The sequence below is a fragment of the Carassius gibelio genome, chromosome A5 (genome assembly GCF_023724105.1).
Source record: "Carassius gibelio isolate Cgi1373 ecotype wild population from Czech Republic chromosome A5, carGib1.2-hapl.c, whole genome shotgun sequence".
Classification (NCBI taxonomy): domain Eukaryota; kingdom Metazoa; phylum Chordata; class Actinopteri; order Cypriniformes; family Cyprinidae; genus Carassius; species Carassius gibelio.
Window position 1 is genome coordinate 29,729,862 of NC_068375.1, and position 26,390 is coordinate 29,756,251.

Sequence of the window (26,390 nt, forward strand, 5' to 3'; positions counted from 1 at the left end):
GTGACTATAGCAGTAAGCATTTTAAATACTCTTTATTACTGAGCGCGTTTTGTATTACTAGATACGTATCCTACTACCTATGTTTGTAATTCTTATGAACAGTGTAGAGTAAAATGTGATTGACTGGATGAAAATGATGAGCGTAAATAGTGCGCGGGTGATTTGGAGCAACGCTCTCCTCTCGCGCCTGAGGTCGTCGCTCATGCTCTCCAGCTCGCTGCTCTTCTTCTGTCTGTCATCGGGGAGAGAAAGAGAGGAGAGAGAGTGCGCTGTTTCTCTCTCCACCTCCTCCTCTGGTAGTCCGTCCATCTCAGAGCAGCGGCGGTGAGTTTTATGGGGAGAGTGGCCGCTCCCTGCAGCGGCCCCGGCAAGATCGTGTCCTTTCTCACCGCAGTTCCGTGCATATCCTGTAAACAGCAGCAGCAGCGGCGGCAACGACATCATCAGTCTGCGGCAGTGGACCGGGGCAGCAGGAGGATGAGCGAGCAGGGAAAGAGTGCTGCGTCCACGCCAGCGAGCGGGACACCAGCCCCGGGCTCGGACACGTACAAAGGCTGGCTCTTTAAATGGACTAACTATATCAAAGGTTACCAGCGCAGATGGTTCGTCCTCAGCAATGGACTGCTGTCCTATTACAGGTAAATAATACGCGTTCCACACGCACCTGAGTCGGTGTCATTCATTTATTACAAGAATGCAAAATTTGGGCTATACTGAGTTTTGTTGATGTACTGTTGTGTAGCCGACCAGTGTTAGGGATCTGCCATGTCAGATCATGAGAGCTGTCAAACACATGCGGACACTCTGCACTTCATGAGCGCGTCTCTAGTGTGGACAGACGCCAGTCCACCTCAAAACCCTCGCTTCACTTTATCACCGTGCCTTTCTTTTAAACCATGTTAAATATCATTACGAGCCATTGTCGCTCACTGAATGACAGTTTTCAATAGCGTCAGCTAGCGCTCATGCTAATGTCAACTGATATTCTCATACAGCGAGCTGTGACGTTTATGAGAGAGCCGTTGCACTTTAATATCTGACAACAGACTTTTGCGCGTGTATGTGGGCGTGTCTTACAAGTTTAGGTTTAATCCTACAGTCTATGGTTTAATCATATTTGTAGCTTTTTATTATTATTATTACTATTATTATTATTTATTTATTTTTTATTTTTTTGGAGAGCTTGGTAGCCAGTTATTTTTTTCCCCGGTCCATATTCACATACAACAATCCCTGACAGACATTTACCATGGTAACCAGCTTCCCTTAAAATATATTTAAAAGAAGGAACGACAATCACCTCCCATATATTTGTGTGTGTGTAACAGGATCTCGAATGTCAGGGGTTGAGACATCTGATGTGAAGCTCATGCATGCAGTGATACAGTATCTCTTTAAAATTTAAACCTCTTTCACATGTGTCACCTGTGAGCTCCGTCTGTAACACCTGTTGTTATAGAGGCCCTTGGTAAATGGTAATCATGAATCATGCAATTCATTTCTTCCTTTGTGTCAGGAAGACAGGTGGATCACATGAGGTAACTGCCATCAAACCTAAGCTTCATTGTTCATTTAATGATTTAGTCATGCAGTAATATTGCCCATTTAAATGTGTAAGTGGTTGCTCATTATGCAACTAATAGGACGATATAGGAAAATTATAATATCTGTTCCTTTTAGCTATAAAGATTATAATTGTCATAAAGTATCCTGCTGCCGGTGATTATCTGAAATATTGCATAGCAGTGCCCTTGAGATTATCAGTCATTGAACTTGTCAGCAGACTTTTTTGCTCAAAACGGAGCATGTTGAAAATATTGCCCATCTACACTGTTTCCAACAAGTGCATGTTGGACTTTCTCCAAGTAGAAGGAGGAGGAAATGGACTTCCTGAAAACATCTATGGAAGAAATCGTACTACTCATTATCGCACTCTTAACTCTAAATGCAAAACTGACCTTAAAGCCCTTGTAGTTTTAAGAGCATCATCTGTGTTTATTCTAAAATATGCATTTGTGTTAGCTGGAACAGCCTGAAAAAAATTAAGCTAAAGAAGCAGAATGCATGATAAATTTGTTGTCAGATTGTATTGCTTATTTGTAAGAAATTGTAACATAATATTGAAGCATCATTCAACAAATAGTTTTGAAGATGGGAAGATTCAAGTCAGAAACATGAGATTAAACGAGTATAAAGTAAACAAAACATATATATAATGTGAACTTTAAACCCAAATCAGAATTCAGAATATTTATTTCAATCACTTTTTTATAAATGGTATCTGACTAAATGTAAAGTAAAACTGTGAAAGTTGAGTAAGTAACACCATGATACACTACAGACTTGCTTTCCACTCACTGATCTCTCTATATAGAAAATACAGTTTTATGCAAAATTTGGGTACCCCTTGCAGAATCTGTAAAAATGTGAATAATTTGAACAAAATAAAAGTGATCATACAAAATGCATGTTATTTTTTTATTTAGAATCTTTTGCATATTTTAACCCTTTCCAGCAGTGACTGTAGGAATTTGAGATCCATCTTTTCACACTGAGAACAATTGAGGGACTCAAACACAACTATTAAAGAAGGTTCAAACTGATGCTTCTGAAGGAAACACAATGCATGAAAACCCAGGGGATGACAACTTTTGGAATTTGAAGATCAAGGTAAATTGTACTTAATTTGTCTTCCTGGAAACATGCAAGTATCGTACGTTACTTCCAAAGCACAGCTATAAATTAAATTATTATTATGATTTTTTTTTACAAAATAAGAAGAATTTGGACATCTTCATCCTGTTCAAAAGTTTTCTTGTATCGTGTTTCCTTCTGGAGCATCAGTGGATGTTTGAACCTTTTTCAATAGTTGTGTTTGAGTCCCTCAGTTGTCCTCAGTGTGAAAAGATGGATCTCAAAATCATACAGTCACTGCTGGAAAGGGTTAAAATATGCAAAGGATGCTGGACAACTGAACAATCTGCAGGACATGGAGGATTTTTGTGAAGAACAGTGCTCAGTTTAACAGTTCAGAACAAACAAGGGACTCATGAACAACCATCACAAACAAAAACATAGTATTAAGAGCCAAGGGTTCACAAAGTTTTCTCACACAGAGGGTTATTTTAATAAATTAAACTATTGTTTTTTCTTATGGACTATATATAAACATCTTTTATGAAAAATATCTTACTCAGGATAGTACTAAATAAAAAATAACACGTCTCTTACTTTGTTCAAATTATTCACATTTTCACAGATTCTGCAAGGGGTTCCCAAACTTTTGCATAAAACTTTAGATGTATGATATTATCTATATTATAGATCATTGTTGCCTCCATGTTTCAAATTGGCACACCCTTTCCATTGTCACAACTCAACTACTGAATTCTGAGTTTTCTGACAAAATATGTCTTTGCTTTGTCCTTCATTTGCTTAGAATGCATAATTATGATCATTTTCAGCTTCACTTGAAGGTTATGAAGAAAATAGCTGGCCAGGGGTGTTACAAATATGGTCACCGAGTAAACTGACTTGCTTTATGTGCCCTTCAAGTGGAGTCGGAAATAGAGGGAAGTCAGCATAAGGGACTTTAATATTATCCTGAAATATTAAGTCTTCGGCCTTCAAAATTAAACCTACCAGCTAAAACCTGAATGCAACAAGGCCTACTAAAAAAATTCAAAGTGTGTTTGAGAGCCTTTGTGTTATCAGAGCTGTATTGTACACAAACCATGACCTAGAACGAATTGTTATCAGATGGTCACGAGGATCATCATGATAGTGTCATGGAGTAGATCTGTAGTCAAGCAGCTAATGAAATAAGGGCAGAGGCTCTTGTAAGAGCACTGAAGCAATGCCCATCAATCTGTATCTCTACAGGGCAGACCCTGCGGCCCTCCTGACACTTCACACAGTGGGCCACAGGGTTTCTTCCCGCTCTGGAGAGTCTGAATGGAAACCAAAACTCTGCTGACTGTGAAAGAGAAGAAGCATGTCTCTTGCTGCTCTCCTCTATTAATAGTCTATGATGGTGGAAGGTGATTGCAGTGGTGTAAAGCTAGATCTGCTGTTATCGGAGAGCTTTGCCCATGCTGCACACATAGCCAATACAATGGAGTGTCTGGATAATGTGCTGTGCTAATGTCTGCCAAATCAACCTGCCAAATAAGCTGTTGGGGAGCCATGAAGAGCAACAGTAAATGTCTAAATTTGTTTTAGAGCCAGTGTATGATAATAGTCAATAGATTATGAATGGCTTCTTTATAATTCCTTGGATTGATTTGAGAAAGTAACTGTTAACCTGAAAACTACATTTCTGGCATCATTTACTTACCCTCATGTTGTTCCAGACTGTATGACTTCTGTGCCACTCTGTTTTAGTATGGACAGAAATACCAATCATTTATCATATGAAAAAAATATTTCTTTGTGTCCCCACAAAAGAAAGGAAGACCTTTTAGGTCGTAGTTGAGAGACTTCTGGACTCTTATTTACTGGTCCGCATGGGTAATGAGATGGTCTGTCGTGTGATTTAGATGTGAATCTGTATCTCTGGCTAGTATGTACACTTCACAGCAGCTCTGGTCAAATACAGGAGATGTACAGTGGATATAGAAAATAAACACCCCTCGTTGAAATAAACATATTTTGTTGCTTTGCAGCCTGAAATGAAGATGGACACAGTTTTTGTTTTATCCAGCCGTATTTACTCATTGCTACTTATAACATCCAAGTGAAAGATATAACACCAACATAAAAAAAAAACAGAATTGGAAACAGGATCACCCCCTTGTGTCAGTATTTTGCTGAACCACCATTTGCTTTAATTACAGCCTTTAGTCTGTTGGGATGTGTCTCTACTAACTTTACACATCTAGATGTTGAAATATTTGCCCACTCTTCTTTGCAGACCTGCTGAAGTTCAGTTCAATTTGATAGTGAGCGTTTGTCATTCCACAGATTTTCAGTGGGGTTTAAATCTGGCTCTGACAGGCCATGCAAGGACATTCACCTTTTTCTCCTTCAACCACTGTGTGCTCAGTTTTGTTGTGTGCTTTGGGTCATTGTCATGTTGGAAAGTAAACCTCCTTCACATTGATACATTTCTAGCTGAGGGCAGCAGATTTGTCCTCAATAATTTGAACGTATTTTGCCCTACACATCTTTCCTTCTATCCTGACAGTGCTCCAGTCCCTGCTGCAGAGAAACACTCCATCACAGGATATTTACATCTCCATGCTTTGCTGGAGGAATGCTGTTATTTGGATGGTGAGCTGAACTGGATTTCCGCCAGATAATATGGTTTGTTGTTGAGGCCAAATAATAAAATTTTACTGCCTCAAAATCTCCAAGGTGCTTTTTGGCAAAGCTTAGTTGTGACTGCATATAGGTTGCACTTATAAATTGAGTAAATACAGCTGGATAAAACAAAAACAGTGTCCATCTTCATTTCAGGCTGCAAAGCAACAAAATGTGAATGTTTTACAGGGGGTGATTCTTTTCTATATTTACTGTATTTAGAGTGCATATTTTATGCCTACATTTGTATTAGTCCATTAGTGGCGAGTGCATTCGAGTGAGTCGAGTGAATGGAAAGATTGGAATCTTTTAAGCAAATATGCTTCATGCTGCTAAATATGCTCAATTACAACATCCTCAGCACTTTAATACAGAGATCAGCTGGCTCATACTCTCTGGTGGCCTCTGTATCAGCTTCATATTTTCAGTTGATATCAGTCTAACGGTCACCAAGCAGGCATTTTATAAAAATAAAAACATACTAAAACTTTGTGCAGTTGAGTGAATACAATCTTATATTGATATTGCACAATTCTAAAGTTTTTCATGTCAATCCTTCTGTTCCCTGTATCAATATTTGTACCTATGTTTAATTTATGTACACTATACCATTATAAAATGTGGGGTCGGTGGGATGTGTAAAATGTTTTCGAAAGAAGTCTCCTACTAAGGCTACATTTATTTAATCATAAATACTGTAAAACCAGAATGTTGTGTCATTATTGCTATGAAAAATAACAGTTTTTTATTTTAATATGTTTTAAAATGTAACTTGATGTGATTGCAAAGCTGAATTTTCAGCGACGATTCCTCCAGTCTTCAATGCCTCATTATCCTTCAGAAATCATTCTAATTAAGAAACATTTCTTCTTCTCAATAATAATGTCTTTATGGAAACTGTTATAAATGTTTTTAGGATTCTTTGATTAATAGAAAGTTTAAAAACATAATTTATTTAAAATAATAATTTATTAATTATTTATTTAAAATATAAATCTGTAACACTTTTGATCAATTTAATTCACCCTTCCTGAATACAAGTATTATTATTATTATTATTATTATGTTTTGTCTTATTTTATTTATTCCAAACAAAGTGTACTTTTATTATTAGCATTTTTGGTGTGTTTTCTTTTTTTGGTTTTGGCCAAGAATGTTTTTTTCAGTGCATCATTAGTCTTCATATAATTTCCTGCATGTGGTTCAATTAGTGAAGAAGCAGGTTGTTAAAATAAGCTGAGTGGGAGATGAGAAAATACTGGGAGCTAATGCCCTGCTGTACTATGCTCAATAAAGAGGAGATTTTCTACTTCTGTGACAAGGCTCATGCTTTTTTCCTTAAGCAGGTCAGTTGCTAGTTCATATTTGTACTTTAATTAAAAGTAAAACAGTAATGTTATATCAGAAATTATTTTATCACAATCCAAATAACATTCAGTCTGTTTTGCCTCGGCTTCCTGTACTTCTCCTTCCATCTCTCTTAGAGAGGATCTCTGAGCTGATGTGTGTATGAGTCTGTTTCTGACACACAAGTCCCTGGGTCTTGGGTTGAGATGATGCTGCTGATCACTCTGTACTCACATACACACCTCTTCATCTCTCTGGGCTGGATCGAACTGATCTTTCTGTCATATAGACTTTATTACTAAGAGACACATTAATCAATATCTCTTCAATCACTAATCAATGTGCACTTCTCAAGAACTCAGTTCCCTGTATTGCTGTCAGTTCACTCTGAAGGAGGCTTCATAGGACACACCGTGGATGTGTGTTCTGCTGATGTGTTAGTTTTACAGAGAGTAATATAACTCCCACCACCATCACCGCACACAGTTCTGTCATCTGCAGCACTAAAACATGTTAAAGTGTAATGGCCTGTGTAAATTGCACTTGGTCACAGCACATCCCCCTCCTCTTCCAGCTAGGGATGAGTCACATATCTACCCCTTCTGTGTTTTTCTTCTTAAACACATCCTCTCTGCCTGGTTCCCTCTATGCATAGGCCTATTGGATTATTTAACAAACTTTTCTCCTGTCTGTAATGTCTAATGCCCTTATTGCAATCAGTTGCAATGGTAATCTGTTTTAGTTAGCTAATGAAGAATGTATTAGTAAAAGAGGGAAAGCTAGTAAACCTGCCTGGATATGATTTTTTTTCTTCTTTAAATTTGCAATGTATCGGAAGTAGCGACATATAGTTTCTTCCATATCTTCCATGACATACATCTGAGTGATTATCAAAAAAAGGAAAAATGTCCATATTGTGATGTACAGCCAAGTAAAAAGAAAGTAATAAATTTGGAATGGGACTCAATCGACTCGGTTGTTGACTGAACAGAGGCAGATTCTAAAGTGAACTTGTCTTCCTGTCAATTTTGAGAAACCGGCCAGGTTTTAGTCGACTAAATGATTGGAGAAGTCCAGCATAGATCACCAGGGAGAAGTCAGACGTGTGAGTTATGAGATTTTGATTATATAATAACAATTTTAAAAAGATACATATGAATTAATTGTTAAAAAAAAGACTACCGGTAGATGGTAAATTAGGGCGATTTGCCATTATATTCCAACTTTAAAAACTGGCAAAACAATATTATACTGACTTAAGCCATGAGATAAAAACCATGAGTAGGCCATGAGATGAAAATGAATCAGTAATCAAATTGCCCATTATATTTCATATTAGCATATTAGCCAAATGTTCTGTTTTTAGGGCATTTCTAATTCCCAGACAACGCTTTACTTTCTTTAGCAACGAGTGATTACATTCCATTCTGCTGAGAAGAATGCGGTCACATGATCTGAGAGGAGGTTGTGTCCCTCGAGGGTTCATGGGAGGTTAACTGAGAGAAGGGTGTTTGGGAATGTCATTCAGACTCTTTGCATGATGTGTTCGCTGACACTTGCACACTTCCTACAATCCTTTCTGAACTCTGAATACATTTCACAGTTTGAGTAATCATCAGTCATTGCTGAGTCTGTTTCCCTCTTGGTTTTTGCAACAGTAGGCATGTTTTATGAGCACTGCAGAGCAACCCCTCTCTTGCTCGTCTCCAGGGCTTAGTATGAGATTGGGAGTGTGCCGCAATAGTGTTAAGAATGGGAAAACAACAACAAAAACTTACACAGAGGGATAGTAGTATATAGTATGTAGCGATATAAAGAATTTTCTTTTCTAAGTGATAAGTGATAGTGCTAATGTGTTCCTCTCAAGTAAATATGACACTTTAGCGAGCCAAGTTACAGCTTGAAAGGTAGGAGCTGCTGCTCTTTCGGCCACTCAGAATATGGTCAGTAAAATTAGTTTAAAATAAAATTATTTTGTGTAAGTATGCATCAAATTGATCAAAAGTGACAGTCAAACATTTATAAAGTTAAATGTTGTTCTTTTGAACTTTATATTTCTCATAGAATGACTGTTTTCAACATTGAGCTGTTTTCACATTGATAATCAAATAAGAAATCTTTCTGCAGCAAACTAGAATTATTTCCACAGGATCATGTGACGCTGAAGACAGGAGTAAACAACTGCTAAAAAATCAGCAAAAACAAAACTTTTGAACAGTACTGTACATTGAATTGAGGATGGGGCATGCAACCCTAGCAATGCTCAAGAAACCACTCAGAATATTCAATTTCTATTTTTCTTTCATTCATCTCATCTCTCATCTGATTTCTTTTTGTCATTGCATCACTTTCCCATAACTTTTTCTCAGTCTTCTCTCTGTCTCTTTCCCTACATCTCTCTATCCGCAGGTTTTAATGACATCTCTCTCTCTCTCTCTCCCTTTTTTTCTCCACATGGTAGTTCATTACCATGGCTTTGTGTTCTCAGTTCTAACCCACTTTGAACCATTTGTATCCAGTCTGTCCCCTTCAGGGTGGGTGAAGCTTTTTTTTTAAAGATTTTTACCCCTCCACACCTCCTACCCCCAACTTTCTCTCTCTCTCTCTCTCTCTCCCGTCCTCTCTCGCTTTTGTAGGGTTTGAGTTTACAATCTAAACTCAGTCTAGTGTTTTTGTTATTGTGATGTGGTTTGTCTCTGGGCTGAATGTGCACATCTCCCTCCCCCTAGTGACTCGGTCACCTGAGTTTGGATTCAGCCAATTACTTGGTTTGCTTGAATGTCAGACCATCATCCCCCAGAAAGCCTGATAAATGTAGCCAGCAGACGTTGGACTACACTGTCAACACAGACAGACACTCACACACATGGTAGAGAGACAGTAGTGTCCTGTATCTGGAAAGAGAGAAATAAGTTTTTCTTATTCAGGTTTCCTATTATGCGCGGATATGTTTTAAATCCCCTTTCTCACACAGATTTTTCAGTTTCAAAGTAGGCTGCTTTACTAAAATGATTATTCTACATGGAAACAACTTGCTAGTTGCAAACATTGACAGAAATGTTCTTAGAATCAAATTGGTATTACCATGAACTGCCCTAAAATATACTGCATTCATTTTTTAAAAGAAGATGTATAATTGTGGTTTTTAAACATGCACTTTGCAGACAATAATATAACACAAAACACAGCAACTGTGTTTTTGCATTCATATGAACAACCAGTTGGTAGTCATACAGATTTAAATTTCACAAGCTTTAAGCACACAAAACTTGCTTTATTTTAAGATTGACGTCACTGGCGTGATGACTCATGTTTAAATGGGTCATATGCAGTTTTGGGGAAAGTAAATTTTAAAAGTATTGCATTACAATATTGTGTTACTCCCATTTAAAAGTAACTAATTGCATTACTTCGTTACTTTTTATTGAAAGCAATTTATGATGTTAGTTTTGCATTCGTTTTTTTCACCTGAGCTGGGGTTGCTTAAGTATTTTAATAACATAAAACCCTAAAGTTATATTTTTAGTAGCTATAAAGACCATTTCACAAATAACTTGCATTACTTAATGCATTACATAATGCATTACCCTCAACACTAGTCAGATGTTACCTCAGTAACCACTCTAGACTGATTCAGTCAGACTCATTCAGTGAAAGACTTATTTAAACTGGTAACTTGTGAGTGTTTTTGAGTTTTTCCTTAAAAGTGCCACTCAGTAATTTGCTCTTGAACTGGTTTGCACTGGTAATGTACTGTATGCGATTTTTCGTTTCTTTCCAAACCACTTAAGCACAAATCCCATCCCACAGCCAATTTCATTGTTCAACTCACACAAACTAAGAAAAGTTCAAACTTAATAGATTCAGTTCAAAGTACAGAAAGGTAGATCTCATGTGTCACAACAGTAATGCCATCTATGAAGATGTGCTACCAAACACTAAGGTTAAGGTACAGGTTAAAGGTTAGTATTTGTTGCAGCATTGTGTAGGCTAATTGCATATTTGCTTGAAAATACCAATGCAATGAAATCTTTGGAATCGTCTGGGTGAATTTGCGCTTAACTGGTTTGAGAAATACTGATCATGTTTTTGATTCACTATAAATAATGACCTTATATGAATAATTAGTGAAATAGACGAACATGGTTGTGCTGTATGTTTTCTTTTGCGTGCAGCTCATGAGAAAAGTTCAGAAAGAAAGAAATGATTGTATTTTTAACATTTTATTGATTTCTAGCATTCCACCATATAACACACACACACACACACATTTCACATCAAAGAATCTCATCGCGAAGCAAACAGTAAAATAAAACACTTGAACAGTCTCGCTGCTTTTTCTTCTGTGTGGGTGTATTCAAGCTGCGCGCTTCAGTTTGAATCTGAATAGCGCGTTCAGCACGGGGGCGTGGTCACATTAGATATAACGAAGGGAGACATGAAAAACAGACATCGCGTTGTTTTCATATGGATTACTTTATCACAGAATATCTGTTTTCGGCAGCACTTGTTTCGTTTTAAAGTAGACATTTCAAGCTTTCTATAGATATCTCTCTCATGTCTCTTCGTTGAGTATTCACGGAGTTACACTTCATTTGAATGACGTGTTTGTACATGACGATCAGCGCAGACAGGCTGCAGACAGCACACATACGGATAAGACGCTCGGGAGAAAACAGACACATAACTTCATAATCATACTTCGCGTTGTGATTCGGAGATGCTCGTTGGTCTAAATAAAGTTTGTAATGAACCCTCTTTTATGGCCAAACGCTTTGAAAATCCCACCTTGTACTCACCGAGATTAGAAAAGCAGTCATCAGTGAAATGTTGTGAACACAACAAAAGGGATTTGTTGTACTGCTCTGGTATTGTGGTAAAAATGAATTTTAGCCATTGGTTCTTCTGATCTTCATTCTTTGGCAGTGAAAATAAAACAAACTTGCCTTTACAATTAAAAACACACTGTCTCCTCGACATGATGCTATCACACCAACCAGAGTGTCTGAGTGGGGGGGTGGGGGTGTGGGGGGTTAGGTCAGAGATTCGTTTCTCCCAAGACGGTAGGCGGAGATTATTATGCAAAGTGTTCCTAGTGACGTACATAGAGATGGGCAAAAGATTTGAAATCTATAATGACTCGTTTCAGCGATTCAGAGTCGGCTCCTTACTTTAGAAGCCAATAACTTTATAAATCGTGTACTTTTTGGTTTAATTACTTTGCACATTGTTTGCACTGATGGACAGCTACATCATACACTGTAATACAGGTAATTTTTGATTTCCCATCTGTGTGGCTCTTTAAATAGAGACCATTTAATTCCCATAAACACAGTGTTATCTGTGTCAGAGATGTCTGACCGGCTCTGAATGAGTGGAATGCTTCTCACTGATTCTCTGAGAGGTCAGAGCTTTGACATTTCATTAGAAATGTGCAACATATACTGGGTAACCATAGCAGAAACGCACAGAAACAAGGTTCTGGCTCTCTGTGTGTCCCAACTTTCTGGCTTCTCTCTGCCACTTCATGCCTTTTACTGTCCCGTTTCCATCACTTTAACATTTTCATTGAAACTCTTTTTCCTTTTTTCTTGTTGAGTCAGCAAGACCTCATTGGCATGACAGAGTTTGAATCAGTGTTTCATAAGCAGCTGAGTGAGGAATCTGTCTTTATTCCTTATCCCTGTTTTTCTTGGGCTGTGTTTTGTGAGGATCGAGGCTTTTGTTAGGCCCCTGCTCAAGGCTTGTTATCATTAGAGCTACAGACTCTGCTATCCTACTATCTCTCTGTCTGTCTGTCGCTCTAACTATTGCTCTATTTATTTATTATATTTATCGTTCTATGCATAATTTTGACTATCATTCTATCATTCTTTCTCTGTTTATATACTTCTACAATCTCTTCTCTAGGTTTTTGATGTGATTTCTAATTTTGTTTTATATTAATATGAATTCATTATTAAACATGCAGTATTTAAGCGATCATTTTAATCAAGACATTATTATAGAGAGGAATATTTGTACTTTAAATTTTTTTTGTCAGTTTAAATGGACTGAATCTTATTTGTAAACTACCTTTTTACTCTAGTTCATTGAATTAAAAACAAGAATGACATTTTGTTCTGTGCTGACAATCTTATAATGGCATGCTGTAGGCTCATTGATCTTCTCCAGTGATCCATCAGTTTGTCAGTAAACAAGATCCTTATGAAACCTTTATGAGTTCAGGGGTGTTGTAGAAAATGGTTCTTGTAGAGATAATTAAACACAGCTAGTTTTGCATTCATTGTTCTGCATATTTCTCTTTTGTTTATTTGAGAAATGTCAGGTTTCCATAAGGATAGGCAGAAGTTTCTTCAGTAGTTTCTTGGCTGTTTGATAGTGGGTACTGTAAGGCCTCTTCTAAAACGATCTGTCAGGATCTACATCATGCTCTGTTCTCTCTCTCTCTGGCTGTGACACTGGCTGATTTGTTTGAGTTTTGTTGTTTTGGCCAGCTGACACACAGTAGCCATGTTAACCTCCATTCTCTGCCCACTCAGTATGCATCTGTGTGTAGTAATGTAACGCTCACAGGTGCTCAGTGTTTCCTTCTCTCACACATCATTCTCTCTAGATAAGACGTACAGCTATCTTACATCATGTGTATATACTTATGTCATACTGAAAAGTTAACCATTGTGGTATCTTTCGTCAAGGTTTGACAAACTGAACATTTGAATTAGTGATTTAACAAAATTAATAATCACCTTATCTTTCTCTCTCTTCTTCTCATTGTTCCCTGTGTCTGTCTTTCTGTGATTTTTGTTTTCTTTCTCTTGCATGTCTTTTTATTATCATGTACTAACTCCTCCCACTCATTTCCTGGTCTCCATGTTTTGGTTGCTCCTTCTGTCTTCATCACTCTTGACAGGACGCAGGCAGAGATGGCCCATACGTGCCGCGGCACCATCAACCTGGCCACAGCACACATCGACACCGAAGACGCCTGCAATATTGTCCTGAGCAGTGGGGGGCGCACTTACCATCTGAAAGCCAGCACAGAGGTGGAGAGGCAGAGATGGGTCACAGCACTGGAGCTGGCCAAGGCCAAAGCTATCCGAATGATGAACAATCAGTCCGGTAAGAGCGGGAAGACTGATGAACATAGATTTATTTTATTTTTATTTTTTGAGTTTGCGCTTTTAAGCTGAAATGGATCATTGCAACACTGATTTGACAAAACTTTATTTTGGACTTTTAAATGTATTGTTCATGAAATTAATTGGCACACTGATTCATCTGCAATTAACATATCACGTCAGTCCGCTTCAATAAAGACTTATGTGAAGTTTTCTGGCAACAATAGGTCATTTTAAAGTTCCTTTTGTTGCAAATGAGGACACTCATCTAACACTCATGACACTCATGAAAGTGTTACTTTGTAACTGAAATGCTACAGAAATGTTCATTTGGATCTGTGTTTTCTCTCTGCTTAGAACTGACAACAAGGTTTTGAATGGAAAATGTCTGTGCTTTTAGACAAAGGCCCCATAGTTATCAGTCTGGTAAGGTGACTGGGTTTCTTGTTTGCAGGGTTGGTGTGTGGTTCAGAGTTTGCAGGAAAATGCAGGGCTCTGCAATAAGATTTGTTTTTCTTCTTCCTGTTGGTACAGTCAGTAGATCAAATTTGTACTTGCCCTGTCATTAGATTTTCACTGGCCCCACCACAAAAAAAGTGTAGGAATATTTTTATTTAAAAAAGAAATAAAATAAATGTAATGAAATTAAGCAATTAGAAGTGGTAATAACCAGCTATAATGCATCCATGACAGATCTTAACTCATGGATGCACGTTGTCTTAAGAAACAATGGCGCACAATGATTTGCCATTTTCAGCCGATTCTAAATTCCAAAACAAAACATAACAATAGAATAAAAAAGATTTAAGCTTTACCTGGATAACATTATCCTGATAATGTATTTAAATTATCAGAATTTAATAATGTTCAATGTTTGAAATTAACAATGTTCCCAAATATTGACATTTGAATAAAATTTCAGGTCTGGTGTGAAACTTTCTCAGGCTTTTCAGGCGGTCCTTGTTGTTGAGCCCTGGAATTATTTCATTTGGACCGCACATGCTCAGACATTTGTTTTTAGTTTGCGGTAACTGCGGTGGGTCACTGCATTACTTCTGAGAGGTCAAATCTCTCTGTCCAGTGCTGTCAAATGGATGATATTAGTCTTTGGCCTGAATCTCAGTATACTGTAGATCTATTCATGCTTCTCATTAACTGAATGCTGAAACAGGCTTGATGAGACGGTACCTCTGGGTTTCAGGACTGCAAGTAGCAAGATTTTATTGCTTATGTTTATGTAAAAGTGCTATTCAAATTTTGGGATTCCAGTTCTGGCCTCTAGAGGACTTGTTTACATGGACTGCAAGACTCCAGCTATTTACTACTTTCAAACTGAAATTGGTCATTAACTCAGTAAAGCTGTTGCTGCAAGTGTTTAAAGATACATGGTCACTTCCTTTTAATTAAAAATCTGCAAAGAAAATAATCAGTCTTGTTCCAGGGCTCCCTAATACTTTAATTAAACTCTTAAGTCTAAGCTCTAAATGTTGTCATCGAAAGCTATATGAATCACTCAGTGTGCTGTCTGTTAGTTCTTTGGCAGTACTCGGGGGGTCAGAGTGGGTCAGCACGTTCACCATGTTACAGTACTGTCCTATATTTGAGAGCCGAGGCGCTCATCTCCTGTGACACACACACACACACACACACACACACACAGCTGTCATTGCTCTGTGAGCTCCTGAAGCAGATGGCTTCTGCTTTTGGGTAAAACTTGTGTTTTATGTACTCATACCACCAGACCTTAATCATGCATGTACTTAGACACTGAAAGAATGTTTTGCTGTATTTTATGAACATGAATGAGTGTTGAATTTATTAACTTTTTGTTCAGTTATTTATTCAGTTGTTTGTGTGTTGTACATGCCATTGTACTTCGCCTGTTTATAAATTGATAACTGACAGTTAAAAAAAAATATAAATATTTTATAATACATATTTTATGTTTTAAAAAGTTTTATTTTGTTTTTCAAATTTCTAAGATTTTTTTTTTTTACACAGATATATAGCTAAAATTTGTATTCATCATCCTATAAGTGGGATAAAATGGGGTAAAAAAGTTTCTGCTGTTAATAGGTTCACCACAAGGGGGCAGCTGTGCTCATTTTGGCACGTGATTTCAGTTCTCGTGAGAACCTAGCCAGCACTCAAATGACTACAGAGCTCTTTTTTATTTCTCCCTCTAATGTATCTTGTATGTGAGACTCTGGTCCATGTGAAACCCTGGCCGTGCTCCAGCCCCCTCTCTTCATTCCATTCCAGATGCTGCCCACTCTTTCCTCTCACACTCAAACAAACCCAAGCTTTCTATTTTTGTGGAGCTGTTGCATTCTGTGTTCTCTCTATGCGAGTGGTTATGTGTGTCCATATAAATGACAGATTTATTCCTCTGTGGAGTTGAATGGCAGACAGAACGCTGATGTTGTGTGTGTGTTTGTGGACAGTCCACCTGAACTCTCTTAAACTGGAATGATTCATTCCCATTATCTCTGTGCCATGTATTAGCATAAATGGCCAGTAACGAATCATGTTCAGAACATTAAATATTAATGTCCAGTAAAATCACTCTGAAACCTCCCAAGCTTTCACCAGCTAATGAAATGAATTTACATTGAGAAGTATGATGGCAGCCCTCACAATTAATTGACCCTTACAATAGATCATACAGCTAACATAATTCCATAATATATTAGAAAACTAAAGTAGTTATTCTACCATTCAGAAGTTTGGGGTCTGTCATTTATTTGTTAAGAACTTAAATAAAAACAGTAAAATTGCTAAATATTATTACAATTTAAAGAAACAATTTTTATTGTAATATATTTATAATAGAGGAATAAAATGTAATTTTCAACAGTAATGGCAAAGCTGAATTTTCAGCAGTCATTACTTTAATCTTCTGTGTCACATGATCCTTCAGAAATCATTATTGTATGCTGATTTGGCACTTAAGACATATTTCTTATTTTAATCAATGTTGAATTGTCAATGTTAATCAAAGTTGACACATGTTTTTGTATTTATTATATTATATCACACATATTGATAACCTTCTAAACTGCTCATGTGAAAATTAAGATTAAGATTCAGTTAGATACTACTAAACAGGAACCAAAGGGTCTCAAGTGTGATTTGGTCTAGACAAGATTTTCAGTGGAAAATGTGGTTGCCTTTGTCAGCCTGAGCTGTGCTGGTATATGATGATGTCAGAGAGTGATCTCCTGAAGGAAGTGAGAGACACAGAGAAGTGGGTCAGACTCACATAATTGATATCAAGCTTTTAGATCAACACCATGAGCTCTAAAAGCCCCACTCAGAACAGTATCTATTTTTGCACCAGTATTTTTATCTGCATTCCCCACCTGTCTGTCACTCTCTCTCTCTCTCTCTCTCTCTCTGCCTTAGAGTCCCAGCAGACCCAGCTCACTCTGTTTGTTTTCACACATAGTCTGAGTCACTCTGACAGCGGCTGATCCAGTGTCTGGTTGTCAGGGTGGTGGGAGGGGGAGTCATGGTGATGCGATCCTGCATAGACTGAAATACTAATTCGCCAATGCCAAGGTCATGGGATTTAATCCCAAGGGAGGGAACACATATGACAAATGTATAGATTGAAGGCTTGGTACGTTTCTTCAGATATAAGCATATGCCAGAATAATAAATCATCACCCACTAAACCTGTTTGTCACCTGCTTCATGTAAACATTTCGTATATAGTGTAATATCATGAAAAAGCCAGCAGGTGGCAGGTCATACCCGACCACAAGTGTTTGACCACAATAGCTATTAGAGTTTAGCTTTGTCCTTCATCAAACACTCTTGAAAAATCCTCTAGGACTGGAATTGCCCACCCCTATATTAGATATTTAAGTTAATGGGTCTTTAGTGGGCAAGCATACCTATTATTATTGCTCACATAGCGGGTTTCTCATGCACATAGCTCCTCCACCCTGCTATGGATATAAATAATGATGCCAAATTTTTTTTCTTTTTGTAAACCATAGTCCTATCTAGATACCAAGGGCTGGTAGTCACTATTTTAAGACTGTGTCTTAAGAACTAGTCTGACCAACTAGCGGTTATTCAAGTGTTTTTTTTGTTTTTTGTTTTTTACTTGGGCCAGTAACAACCACCCAAAACAATTTGTTACTGCATGGCAACATGCTGTTAACCACCTATAACACCATATAGCACCAATAAGAAACGATCAGCACATTCCCCCATATGACTTTACCTTCACACTGTTAAAATTGAAACCGGAAGACGGAAGATTATGAGTGCAGTGCTGAAAAGAGACTGATCTACATCAGGTTTGTAAACCACTCACCACTTTAGCAACCACATAGCAACACCCTGGCTTTGTGGTGAGTTTTTCAAGATCAGAAAATGTGGGAAAATTAAGGTTGAAGGGTTATTTTTCAACTAATAATCTGGGTTCACTTTATTTGGATTTGTAAGGGCAAACTGCTTACATTGGTTAGTTCTCAAATCACTTTTGGGACAAAATGCTCATTGACCTTTAATTCACTTCTGTTTTCAGACATCCTCCGTTTTCATTTCTTCCTTGTGCTCTCCTTCTATTTTCAGTATGAGCTGTTTAACAGCATAACATTGAGCTTATTTAGAGTCTAATGAAGGTTTATAGACATGGATATGGTTTTTCAGCTTCCTATCTGTCACACGTCAGGGTGAGTGGAGCTGAATGATCAGTTCTGGTATGTACACTTATTACCCAGCATTCCTCAGCGGGCACATCACAAGGCAAGAACACATCCCTGTCATCATTTCAAACCCACAGCAACACGCCACGCCTAACATGTGGACAGCACATTCTCATTTAGACCTTCATATTAATTTCTCACATTCTCATTATCGCTCTCCATTCCTCTGTCCATGGTGCTGAAGTCTGTTCTTTGAGCAAAGTGTCAGCGATTAATTGGCGACAGTTCCCTGATGTTCTCTCTCTCTCTCTTTCTTTCCTTGCTCTTATTTTCCCACCTATCTTACTGGCTGCTATCTCTCCCCCTCCCAGTCATTCTACCTCTCCTCTTTCTCTGTAAGCTCATTCATTTTCTCTGAGTATAGACCCCGAGCAGAGAACCGACACAAGTGACCACTTCTTTTTTTATGAGGGTGAGCTCATAGTCACGCTCCCTTACTCTCTCTCTCTCTCTCTCGTTCTTTCGTTTGGCTCTGGCTGGTTTCTTAACTGAGGAGTGAATCTCTATGCCAGCAGAGAGGAGAAGGAGGAGGAGGGCTCTCTCCTGTGTGTAAGTAATATCATAGCATGTGTCCGGTCCAGCTGATAGAAGCTCAGGATTGTGTTGTGAATTACATTAGTCGGTTTTTCCTAGATAGTTTGTCATACCCAATGTATGTTGGATATATCTGATATATCTGATATATTTAATTAGATGCCTTCTAAGATATGTGAAGAATTTTTCTGCTACGGTTCAGTAGACTTTGAGTTGTTAACGGCAAGTTTCATTTCTATGGACATTGTTTGTAAATGGACAGGTGTGTGTGTGTGTGTGTGTGTGTGTGTGTTTGTTATTTGTGTGGTGCATGTCTCACCGCTGTGCCATGTCTGTGTATGTGTGTTTTATAATCTCACACACTCCAGCCTGACCTGATTTACTCACACTGACAGATGGTGTATCTCTCTTTTCCTCATACCTCCATCCATCTCTCCTCCCTCTATCCTATGTTCCTTTCTTTTTAAATTTCTGTCCTTTGGGCATTACATTGTGATTCGAAAGTGGTTTGTTTGTTTGTGTGTGTATAAGAAAGAAACTGGAAACATGTATGTGGGCTCTAATCTCCATTTTTTTCAAGTACATAATTTGATCTACATTGTGGTTGTTTATTAGTCTTTGCCTTTTGCTTCGTGTGTGCGTCTTTGTGTGTGTGTGTGTGTGTGTGTGTGTGTGTGTGTGTAAGCCCACAGGGAGACTAACTGTACAGTTCAGAGACTCTGTATGCTTGGAAACACACTCAGCCTGGTTTCTACAACAGTTGTAATTGATTATAAGAAAGGAGAAGAAAGAAGGGAAATGGATGAAGAGACATGCTTTGGTGATGTTACAGTGTATGATGTGAATCCTCGTGCTGTTTATCTGTCCAGCTGTCCAGTCATTCCCTCCCAGACTACAGTCTCAGATGGGATTACCACACTTTCTTTTGTGGACTTCTTGCTTTTATTTCTTTATTTCTCTTGCCTTTGTCACTCTGTCTCTCATTGTCCTCCTCTCATCTTATTTTTTCTGCTTTCTCTCGCTTTCAATGGCTTTTGTGATTGGTGTTTTATAACTGTTTTATTCCCTTTGTCTTTTCATCCAGTGTTGTTATTGTTAACAATTATATATATATATATATATATATATATATATATATATATAATGAAAATAAAAATGGAAACTATAAAATGTAAAAATAAAGGCTCATTCAAAATTCAAAATGTGAATAAATATTATAGTAAATAAATAACTCTAAAAACTGCTTTCATCATAGCCTCTCAAAATCTGTGATTATCTTTCCTGTCAGCACCTTTAAAATCTTGACAATCCCTCTTCAAATTTGCTAAAGAAATGGCTACAGTAAGCAGTTTGAGAATTTTTACATTATGACTTCTGCCCTTACTAGTCATTAAAAACATTAAAGGTCATTACATGAAGTATTATTCTTCTCTCTGGACATAGAAGAGACAGGGCAGCAATATTCAGCATGATTGCCCACTCAACTTCTTCATCTCAGAGCCCTTTATCTTTAAAATCACAATATAAAATGTTAGCCAAATTGTCACTGTTATCTACTGACAAACAGATGCTGTTTTAAAAATGTTTCTTGAACAGCAAATCCGCAAATAAGAATGATTTTCTGAAGGATCACGTGACATTGAAGACTGAAGTAATGACTGGTGAAAATTCAGATTTGCCATCACATAAATAAACTATATTTTAATATATATTAAAATATAAACCATCTATTTTAAATGGTAAACTTTAGGAAACACTAGCATGTTGCCTTCTCTTATGTTCCCTGATGTCTCTCAAATCTGTATCAATCTTATCCATGCATTGCTTTATTGTATGGTCCGTGACATTGTTTCATTGCAGAGCTTTTTAATCCGTTCCACTCCCTTGCTATTAAGTTAGTGCTTATTTTTTTCCTCTGCTCTTGCCACATGGTTGAGCAGGTGGCACAGATGTCCTCTGTGATCTATCATCTCTTCATATCGTAGCCTTTGCCCTTTTCAGACTACCCTGAAAGCACTAGACCTCCTACATCTAGAACAGTCCAGTCTAGACATCAAGAATTTCCCAAAAATCCCTGCCCACTCTGTTTTGCTCACATTTACACTGACGCACAAATGCACTGAAACTGGGGCGTCTCACGCCAACTATTTAGCTCTATGTATAGAAGCGATTTCTCTCTTGAATACTCCCCGGTGTGAAATATACTGTAGCAGGTGCAGAGGGGGAAAGTGAGACAGAGATGGAGATGAAGCTGCTGGGAGAGAGTCTGTATGTGTAGGAAACACTCAGGCGGAGAGGTGGATAGATCTGTAACATCACGGCCCACAAGTATGGCTCTGTTGTCTAGCCACCTCTTCCCACTAGACCGAGCTCAACCCAAACAGCGAAATACTCAATTCAGCTGATCTGTTGTGCCTAGTAAACAAGTGTGAACAGTGAAATCTCACCCTTTCTTTATGAAAACACTGCGTTTGGATGTGGACATTAGCGGTGGGTGGAATATGTGGAAGAACAGAGAGAGGAGCAGAGCATATGGCATATTAAATGTTTTCAGAAGGAAAGGGCTACGATATGAAATTGTGTCTCTGCGGTAGGCCACATCCACTCTTGATTACAGCAGGATCCAGCTATGCTCATACATGTGCACCTGTGGTTCTGTCTCACGCTGCAGACAGCGGCTTGAATAGCGGTCTGTACGTCAGATCTAAACCAGCAGCATTTCTGAATAAATTAAATATCTTTTTTCCCCTAGTGGTTTTGTTTAAAGTATGGCTCTTTTGTCAGAGAAGATGACAATGAATGATTACGACGATATCAAAATGATAGCAAAATGGCTTCTATGTCTTGTTTATGATATGTGATGAACCAAGTAAAATTTGTTGAAAATCATTAATGTTAATGACATTTGATCAGAAGACGTGAGAATCAATGGCTTTTGCTGGTGGTTAAAGATGTCAAATGGTACTGATACCATTTGATGGTGTTATATTTCTGTTATTTTTATACTTTTAAAGTAATTATTAATATTTTGCAATCATTTTTTTTTTTATATTTGTGAGTTTTCATTTAAATTTGAGTGATTTGGTTATGTGTTTTTGTCATTTATTTATTTTTTATTTAGCTTCTTTTTATCTCAGTTTTAGTTTCAGTAATTTTAGAACTTCATCACTGATGTTCAAACCTTATGGAAATTAAAACCTGGTTATTTTCAGTTTGTTGCTAAGGCAACCTTTCATTTTTTTTCATCTAATATTTATATTTTATTTCAGCTTTATTTCAATTACAGAAAATGTTTTTTAAACATTTTAGTTAATAATAACAAAACTGGAGTGATGCAACTTTTGTAGTCCATTTTAGATGGTGGTGAATAAAAAAAAATTCAGTTTCGGTCTGTTCCCCACACAAATCTACCATATGACTTGAGGAGACATGGAATATGATGCACAACTTGCAATGGACTACTATTATAATTTGTATACATTTATATAATGCAAGTTTCACAGATCCATTTCAATTTCATTTATTATCATATATATATATATATATATCTGCTTTTTGTGTTCACCGAAATAAAATAAGTCATAGATTTGGAAGGTAAGGTAACATGAAGGAACATGAAGGTAAGTAAATGAGGTAAGTAAAAAGTAGCCTCCAAACAGACATGGACTAAAAGCAGCAAAGCCTCAGCTGAATGTGTGTGTGTGTGTGTGTGTGTTTGCGTGTGTGTGTGTGTGTGTGTGTGCGTGCGTGCGCGCGCGCGTGCGTGTGTGTGTTTGTGCATGTGTGTGTGTGTGTGTGAGAGAGAGAGAGAGAGAGCAACATGTTTATTTCTATTTAAAGTGGTTGTAAATAATCAGTTGAGTCTGATCTGGGCTTCAGTAATTGGATTGCTGTCTCGTGGCTCTTTTAGGTAAGATATCATCTGCATCTGATTATCGTCTCTGGACCATTGTAACTCATAAACATCACTCAGTCTTCGTATATTTAGACTCACACTGTTTTTCTGTCATTTGGTTTAACGATTATCATAATAATCCAGCACATCAGAGGCGTCCGAGTGTTATTGTACCAGTAATGCATTCTAATGTATTCTGGATCATTTGGCTCTACGTGTACTAGCGAGGTCAGTGGTGCTCCATTAAAAGCCAGCTGGGTTACTGCCAGGGTCTCCAGGGCCAAAGGGTAAGAGGAACTCAGAGGAGAGACGACTCTGTCACCTAAAGAGGTGTGACAATAATGCTGGTGGGATCTGAGACATGTTCTCTCACCACTGTTGTGTTCTGCTAGCAGGTAATCTGTGTGTAAACACTCCTGATGCCCTGTATATAAAAATGTCAAAAAAAAAAAAAAAAAAAGGACAGGCGCAAATACTTTCACATGTGACAGTTTTTAAATTATAATTACCTAGGTTTAGGTTATTGTGTGTGTGTTACTGTGTGTGTTAGTATGTATCTAGCGTGTACTCTGATATGTGTTGCATGTGATTCTATGTGTTTTCCCACACACATTACTGAAGATGACCTTGTGGTGCAGCAGAAGTAATGGTGTATTGCGTAGTGTCAGGTGATTCTAATGGTGTGTGGTTGTTACAGCACATCAGTGACCTTGCCCTGTTTTAAACATTCAGAGCATTGCAGCGGACACAGAGCACTGCTGGATCTGAACAGAGTGTTTTCTGGACTGAGTGTGTGTGTTTCTGAGTGCAGAAAGAATGCAGTCTCCATATTTCCTTCCCATCAGAGATCCAGACAATACTTTCTGGAATAGATTTAAATTTCCATCTGGACATTAGTACTACTTAAAAACAAATTCTAAACAGTCAAAATAGTAATCAAAGATAAGGTTAAAGAGAGCCAAAACAGTGGTGAAAAAAGTGGGGGATATTATCATTTACTCTGTTAATTAATTAATCAAATAATTATCGAATAGCATCTGATGAATAGAAGTTAAAAAAAAACAGCATTTATTGGAAATAGAATTGTCTGATCTGGTGGAAATGACTTCATATCATAAGGTTGGTCATAATTTGTGTAAAAATTGCATATATTATTTACTCTATATTTTTACACTATGAACACTAGTATTTTTTCAGTCTTTGTTTATGTTATTATAGTTTTAAGAATTTAATTATCATATTCTTATAGTGTATGAAAATGCTAAAATGTAATTCATTCAAAAAGTAGCAAAATAAATAAACTAGGTAGCAAAATAAAATAAACTAGGTTTCCAAGAGCTAGTCTAATGTGATTTTTATGTAAAAAAACAAAAACAAAAAAAAAGAACAAAAGAGAAGGCTGAAATTAGTTTTTACTAAAAATCAATCCATAAGGCATCTAATTCTCATCACTAAACTCAGGATAGCCATTTCAAGAGGTGTGAGTGTATGTGTGTTCTGCAGACTACTGTATCCCTCCCTCCTTCCCCTCGCTCTGTCCTACTCTACACTGTATTAAGCTGTGCACAAGGAGAGGAATGCCAATATGCTGCACTATTGGAGTGTGTGCGTACGTGAGGTGAAGCGAGGCGGGATAGCAAGGATGTGACATCAAGGCCATTAAGGTCTATAATTGTGCTGGCTCTAGAGAGAAGGGTTTGCTCTTTTGCAACATGATGGTGAGGATGCGTCCGATGCCGGATAAGAAGACTCAGCAGTGTGACTGCTTCCCCCTGCACTCAGCCAGCTGATATATGGGTCCGGCATACTTCCTGTGCAGTGGCTGGTTTCGTAAGTGTATGCGAGCTTGTGAGGAGTGGAGTGGAGTGGAGAGGAGGGAAAGAGGAGCAGCAGGCCTGTGGTGTGGTGGAATGAAGAGTGGAGCATGCTGGGAGCCGGGAATGGTGCGCTCCTCTTGCAGCTCGGGCTGTCTGAGCCGCTTCGGCCATGGTCAGTGTGCTCCGGCTGGAGGAATAGATGACACTTGCTCGTCTGTATCTCATGCTCCTGCTCCTCTTGCTCTCGTACGGGCCCCGACTCGCTCCTCTTTGTTCTGTCATCTCCTGAACCTCACCTGCCTCAGAGGTATGGTATGACTCATAAAACTCTATGTTCTGCTTTAATCAGTGTCTGTGATTTTAGATTTTTGCAAGGAAGTGTGGGGTCAGTTCTTCCTCTGCCAGCTTCATTTTCATGTCCAGAGGTTGATTGACATGTCCAAGCAAACTGTATCGTCCTTGTTCTTGACTTTGCTGTTGAGCTTGACTTTCTCTCTTTCTCTGAATCACTCTCTGAATTGAATTTGTGCATGGATTTAAATGTTGCTGTCAGTATTGTGACTTCTTTAGTACAGGACAGCTATTCAGTCATGAAGTTAACTTGTGGGCCAACACGGCTAATTGTCTTTGTGAATTTGCTGGGAGTTTTTGAAATAAAGTTAACATTGATAGAAGAGACTTGCACGTTTAAAAAAAAAAAGATGCTGTCATGCCTCATATGTTTTGTGTATTTGCAGCCTGTATCTGTATTTACAGTGCGTTTCTATATTTGGTTGTGTTTTGAGAACTTGCAGCGCATTTCTGTATTTGGTTGCGTTTCGAGAACTTGCAGTGTGTTTCTGTATTTGGTTGCGTTTCGAGAACTTGCAGTGTGTTTCTGTATTTGGCTGCGTTTCGAGAACATGCAGTGTGTTTCTGTATTTGGTTGTGTTTTGAGAACTTGCAGTGTGTTTCTGTATTTGGTTGCGTTTTGAGAACTTGCAGTGTGTTTCAGTATTTGGTTGCGTTTTGAGAACTTGCAGTGTGTTTCAGTATTTGGTTGCGTTTCGAGAACTTGCAGTGTGTTTCTGTATTTGGTTGCGTTTCGAGAACTTGCAGTGTGTTTCTGTATTTGGTTGCGTTTTGAGAACTTGCAGTGTGTTTCTGTATTTGGTTGCGTTTCGAGAACTTGCAGTGTGTTTCTGTATTTGGTTGCGTTTCGAGAACTTGCAGTGTGTTTCAGTATTTGGTTGCGTTTTGAGAATATGCAGTGCGTTTCTGTATTTGGTTGCGTTTTGAGAACATGCAGTGTGTTTCTGTATTTGGTTGCGTTTTGAGAACTTGCAGTGTGTTTCTGTATTTGGTTGCGTTTTGAGAATATGCAGTGCGTTTCTGTATTTGGTTGCGTTTTGAGAACTTGCAGTGTGTTTCAGTATTTGGTTGCGTTTCGAGAACTTGCAGTGTGTTTCAGTATTTGGTTGCGTTTTGAGAACATGCAGTGTGTTTCTGTATTTGGTTGCGTTTTGAGAACTTGCAGTGTGTTTCAGTATTTGGTTGCGTTTTGAGAACATGCAGTGTGTTTCTGTATTTGGTTGCGTTTTGAGAACATGCAGTGTGTTTCTGTATTTGGTTGCGTTTTGAGAATATGCAGTGCGTTTCTGTATTTGGTTGCGTT

The 26,390-nt window shown here is 37.9% G+C and overlaps 1 protein-coding gene across 2 annotated transcripts in view; it reads left to right on the plus strand.

Annotated features, from left to right (window-relative positions):
* Window positions 1–248: 248 nt before the first annotated feature.
* Window positions 249–26,390, plus strand: part of LOC128011187 (oxysterol-binding protein 2-like) — a 49,051-nt gene continuing 22,909 nt past the window's right edge. Inside the window, exons 1-2 of one of the 2 annotated variants that reach the window (XM_052593347.1) lie at window positions 249–638; window positions 13,562–13,770. In XM_052593347.1, coding sequence (XP_052449307.1) covers window positions 334–638; window positions 13,562–13,770 — 514 coding nt within the window. In that variant the 5' untranslated portion in view covers window positions 249–333. The remainder of the gene's footprint in view (window positions 639–13,561; window positions 13,771–26,390) is intronic. The other variant, XM_052593357.1, reaches the window with a different exon arrangement.